Here is a 6,000-nt window from a genome sequence, read left to right as displayed (position 1 = left end):
TCAAGTGTCTGGGGTGATCCACGCTGGAAGTACAGGAGTAGGAGAGCTTTAGTGGGACTTGTGCTTTGGAACACAACTAGATCTAAAGGCTGGGCTTGCTTTGTGCAATCCGCCAGCTTCAATCTTCAGCCCAGGGCAGCATTGAGGAACCGGTACTCAGCCGTAGAGGTTCAGATGGAGCTTCAGTATTTACTTCCTCTTCGACTCTGCTTGAACAATTTTCCTGTACCTGTGCCAAGGCCTAGAGCTTGTCATCATTCAAGTGTACTTCGGTGTTTCACTACCTAAGACAAAGCTACTTAAGTTGGTTAGCAGCAGCGCTCTTTTCTGCAGTGTATTTATGTTTTTGAAGGAAAGGCTTTGCTTATTTGGAGACTATCTTCATTCATTCCAGTTTAACTTAGAAGATTTTTAAACTTTTAAATAGTGAAGTAAAACAACAGTAAAAGCCCTAGACTTCTTTAGGTTAAATATATTTAGTTTGATACTCATGTAAGAACATTATAAGCTGAAACCATTTCAGACCTCCTTTAAAAACTTTGCTGTTTTGTATGATCATGTTATTTTTGACATTTTCAAGGATTACATCTTTGGATGCAGCAAAACCTCAACAAATGAGATGTCACTCAATGAACACGTCAAAGAACATTGTGGAATTTTGGCCTGCAGGTGGTTAAAACTAGTTTGAGCTACTGGCTACTGGTTCTAGGTGTAATGTTTTCTGCGGTTATCAATACACCATGTGCTTCTCTACCTCTTTGCTGACAGATGCGACTTGAAACAGACTGCCTGTAGGGGATAAATAAAGTTCTGTGAAACAAAATAATAGACAGACCTTTCGTACATTCCGCTCATAAGGCATGTATTAATGTCTGCTTGGTCATCAATGTTTCCCAAAGCAACAAATATCAGATCTTGGGAGGATAAAGAGCATCTGCTTCTCACCTCTGCCTGTTTCAGCTACCTGGGAGCCGATGGCTATCTCCGGAGCGGCTGCATTTTGTGGAGGGTGTGAAATGATGGCCCACCTGTTGGGAGATTTTTCCCTAAGGGAGACCTCCCGCCCCTTGGCCTACCTGGCTCAGACACCCACCATTTGGCTTTGGCCCGTCTGTTCCAGTGCCAGCAGCCAGCCCCTGCCCGAAGCACAGGAACTGCTGCTGCTGCAGGCCAGAGAGAGAGAGTGAGTGAGGTTGACTGGAAGTGAACGAATATGATGTGTAGGATCAATAAGAGTGAGAAAGTGAGGAGTGAGAGAGAGTAAGGGGGAAAAAAAACATCTGAACGCCTAGGTGTCTGCAGGATTCAGACAGCAACAGAAAGTGTCTAATTCAGGGAAGCACAACATTTAGTCATAAATGATATAAGTTGTGGTTTGTTTCACCATTTCCTGAGCTTGTTTGTGTATTTGACTTCCCTAAATTACAATGTGCAATGAAAAAAAAAGTCTAAACTGGTAAAACTTCCAGTTTTCTCACTGCAGATGAGCACTTTTGGAATGCGACCAAAAACTCAGGCAGGTATTTATTTCTTGGTTGCCACCTTACCTTAGCAACTCAGTATCAGCAATATAAACAGTTCTTAACAGGGAGTTAGAAAGAGCTTTAAAGTTTGCTTGTTGCAGCCTTCTGTACTTGCAGAAACAGGATAGAGAATGAATCACGGTCCCCCTCCACCCTTTCGTCTAAGTGCCAAGGAAAATGTGCTGATATCAGAAGTTTAAAGAAAAAAATAGAAAGAGAGAAATTAAAAATCTCCCAGCGCATGGGCAAATGCGTTACATATTACTATGCCGGGAAGACGCTGGTTTTGCTTGATTTTTTTTTCTTCCCTTTTTTAATCTATAGCAAGCTGATTTTGAGTCCCTGAAGCAAAGGCAAGTTCGGTCCCATTTCTCTTCCGTCCAATTAAAAGGCAAACGTGCGTTTTTATTTGCTCAGCTCCCCCTCCTCTTTGCCCCTCAAATGCATTCTTTATCTCTTAGATCTGAAGAAGAATGCCCCCCTCTTTTTCCTCTTTCCCTCCCTCTTTCCCCTGCTTACACCCCTGGGAGAAAGAATGCATCTTTCTATATTCTCCAAGGTCAAAGTTCACCTGGAGGGGTTTGGAGGGGGTTCTTGAACGAGATGCAGCAAGTCTCAACACCACCACCGGGCTGGCCTAGCCTGCCAAAAACGATTACAAGACTCTGCAAACTACCGTCTCCCGGCCATAATCAGTGGTTCGCGGCTGCTGATTTATCGGCTTGCTTCTTTTCACGACCTCCCATTATAGCTGCAATATATGCCCATTACTGGATATGACAAGACTTCATGCATGCTTACACCTCCAGCTGCTTCTGTGCGGCCCTGTCACGCTGGCTGATCTGCCAGCATTGTCCCTGCGTACCTGTTGGCCACTCCAGAAAGCCCTTTGGATTGGAAGATCCTGGGACAGCTCTATAGCACCTTCTTAGTGGAGAGACTTTAGCAAACAGAACACAGGTATTTTTCCAGATCTGCATAAGTATTTACATAAGTCAAATTTGAGCTAAATGTTTTAAACAAATTTATGCAATTTTTTCCATAACCCACATGCCATGCCGTTTATTTCTGTAGTATTGCGCCAGTGCTATGAGACTAATGGACCTAACAAGTTGTGGAAGCTTTTAACTCAACAGTTTGCATTATGTAAACTGCTAGCCCCAATCATTGAAATCATTGTGAAATTGCATAAGTGGTTTCTGAAATTGCATAATAAAAATGTTCAGTGTACAGAAATCGGCCAAACTACATTTTAGCTATAAACAATAGCAAGGCTCAATAGTTAAGGCTGGCAGCCTTAGTTTTTTATATATATATTTTAAGTGCATTTAAATAAATACGTTTTCATACAGTATCAGAGATCACAACCAAGTCTATTTGAGATCAGTTAAAAATATAACAAGTGTGTCTTGATTTACTTGATGCTAATTGGTGAGGTATAAGTCTGGAGAGATTAGGCTACATTGACCTTTAGTATAAAACATGTCTTGGGCCAAGAGGAAACTGGGTAAATTGGGAAACAATGTCTGGAAGATGCTGAAGCTCTCAGGAACAACTAAAAGAAACAGATCTTGAAAAGGAAAACATTGCCATGTGGGCTGAACACACGCTAACCACCGATGTCTTGAGGCTTATCCGCAGTCAAACCACCCTCATGTTGGTTTGCACTCCCCTATAAGTGCTGGATATGCCTGCATCCCTTGGCAGCTAAGCATGAACGCTTCATTTGGCTCCTATTGGAGCAGCCAAACTTTCACCAGGTGTGTTTGAATGACATGGTTTATAGAGCTTGTACTGTGTTGAAATCTGACACGGGGAAGGCTACCTACTTTTCAGGGGTCTCAAGAGTCAAGACCCATTTTGACACACTTTCAGAATTTCACAGACTGGGAGACATAGTGGAAGAGAAGGAGGAGGAGGTGGAGGAGAAGCCCTTGTCTATCTTTGAGCTTCACAGCTGTTGTTGTGGCTGGCCACAAGTGCTGGGTTGCACTATGTACCAATAACTTTGCTCCCACAACAAACAGAGCCTGCTATGGCTTGTATTGTTCCCTCCATTCCCTTTTATTTTTCTAAATGAAAACACCAATAGATTTTGCCAAAGGAAATGTCAGACTCTCACCTGCCATCTTAAGTTTTTTTTCTTCATCGTTTTTACTCTCACTGTCTCTCTACTAATGAAACATTTGCCCTCGTTCCCAGAAGCTAATCATCGGCGGAATGCCTTCGTGGCATTTTGTTCGACGAGCCCAGGTTTGCAGAGACACAAAGACATAAACAAAACAAAACAAAAAAAACTTTATTTTTAAAACTGGAAGAGGCAGAAAGACGAGCTCCTGCTTGTTATGAGAAGAGGTACACAGGGCCCTGTTCGCACATTTGAAGGTTTTTTGTTATGGATCACGCGCCCCAGCAGTTTGTTCTCTTCGTTCCTCTCCCACGCTCTTCCCCCCTCTTCTTAACCTCCACCACTGCATTCCTGTGTTATTGAACGCACTGTTTTTTTTTCTTTCCCAATCTCAGGAAAAAAAAACAACCAACAAGCAGGTGCAGGAGTGGTTGGTTTCGTTTTTTGTTTGAGCGTGTTGCCCAATTGATTTCTAATTAAAAGGGACCTTTGGTGTTTGTCGCAGGAGATCTGTCTCAAAGGTGTACCCGAAGAGACGTTACTCAGAAATAGACGCGATTGTGTGCTTGTGTGTGGTAACCTTTTGCATGAGGAGAAGCGTGCCGCCCCCATTGGGAGGGCTCTGATCAACACGATGCTTCTGCGCTCCACTCCACACAGGAGCATTCTCCAAGAAGACCTCTGTCAGACCTTCATCCCAGTAGCTTTTGAAGTCTTCCTCATATTTCAATTGTGTAGGTCATTAAGAGGCTCAGGTGGTACCTTGGCCCTCTCCAATTGAAAGAGTGGCAGTCAACATGTTTACTGAGTGTTTTCAAGGTTGGCAGATGTGACATTTAGTAGGATGCTCTTCAGATTCCCTGAGAAATGCGCATAGTGCACCGAAGGTTTCCATTGTCAAGAGCTTTGGTATGCGGTGAATGTAATTTGTGTTCCTGGTTGGAGTTGTGTGTTTGCGCTTGTTGCGAAACTTGTTTGCTTGCTGAGACTTGAACATGCCCAGAGCTATGACTTCAGCAATTGCAATCGTTCATGGTCATTTAGTCTTTGTTTGGTTTAACCCCCCCCACCCCCCGCCAGTTTAACCCTCTTCCTCTCTGTCCCTGTTCACCCACAGGTGCCACGTGATGATGGTGGAATCAGCAACTGAGACCATTCGAACAACATCCTCCAATCAAAATGGAGTCAGCAGTCTGAGCAGCCAATCGGAGGGCGGAGGAAGAGAGGGCGGTTCCAACGGCGACACCAATGGCGAGATCAGCCCTGTGGATTTACTGCACCTTCAACAGCAGCAGGTGTGTGTGTGTGTGTTTGTGTGTTTGTGTGTGTGTGTGTGTGTGTGTGTGTGTGTGAGTGTGAGAGAGAGAGAGTTTTTTTTTACACCCCACACTGCTTTTTTTTTCTTAAATCAGGAAGGCTGTTGTTGTGCCGTTAGTTGTGTCTTGTGCAATTTCTTTGCTTGTGTAATGTATAAACACCCAAGTGGTTTTATGAGAAGCAAACTGTGCAGTTTACATTACACACTGTAATCTATATAACATGGCACCACGCATTGCGCAAGTTCATTATCGCAGGGCTTTAAGTGTACACTGTGTATTTCCTCACCCCTCACCACCCTGCATTATCAGTGGCTTTTCTACCTTATCAGAGGTGCACATTAAGTAAATATCCTACAGCCAGCAAGCAAACATTCACATATTTCCAAAGAAGCTGATATGTAACAATAGCCATCTGTACTTTTGACAGGGCAAACTTTGTCCTCTGTAATATAATGCAATAGTAATTAGTCACTTCTGAGCTGACTAAATAACATCTTTCACAAGCAGAACCAGTCGTCTTTATGATAAAGCGTAATTCAAGCCTTGATCTCATGCAAATGGCCAGATTTATGTTTTCTAAGGCCTTTATCTCTTCAGTCACCTGTCCTGAGCATGTAATTCGTTTTTTTACAATTCAATTCTGACAGGAATTGTTTTGGGACATGATTCAGTGCATCATGACATCTCAATTTTTTTTTGACAAGTTTTGTATGATTCAGAAAACAAAATTTTCACTGGAAGAACTGAATACACTGCTATGGAGTAGGCAAAAACAATACACAAAAAGAATGTGCACATATTGTTATATATATATATAACATTTTTAAATGAGTGCAGTTGAATCAGCACTCAATTGACTATTGTTATAGATCATTATAATTGACTGTAACGTTTGAAATAGATGCAGTTCTGTTGATCCATCAAAACGCATTGATGCATTTTTACATCCCTATTGTATAGCAGCAAAACGTAACTGTTGTTTTAAACCACTATAATTGCTTGTAATGTTCTTAAATCAGTGCATAGATGC

General features: G+C 42.4%; 1 protein-coding gene across 1 annotated transcript in view; it reads left to right on the top strand.

Moving 5' to 3' along the window:
• Positions 1–1,062: 1,062 nt before the first annotated feature.
• Positions 1,063–6,000, top strand: part of foxp4 (forkhead box P4) — a 122,921-nt gene continuing 117,983 nt past the window's right edge. Inside the window, exons 1-2 of the mRNA XM_037532406.1 lie at positions 1,063–1,183; positions 4,769–4,946. Of these exons, the coding sequence (XP_037388303.1) occupies positions 4,779–4,946 (168 nt within the window). The 5' untranslated portion in view covers positions 1,063–1,183; positions 4,769–4,778. The remainder of the gene's footprint in view (positions 1,184–4,768; positions 4,947–6,000) is intronic.

Source organism: Pygocentrus nattereri, chromosome 21 (genome assembly GCF_015220715.1).
Source record: "Pygocentrus nattereri isolate fPygNat1 chromosome 21, fPygNat1.pri, whole genome shotgun sequence".
Classification (NCBI taxonomy): domain Eukaryota; kingdom Metazoa; phylum Chordata; class Actinopteri; order Characiformes; family Serrasalmidae; genus Pygocentrus; species Pygocentrus nattereri.
Note: the sequence above shows the minus strand (reverse complement) of the source record. Positions and strands in the feature narration are given on the sequence as shown.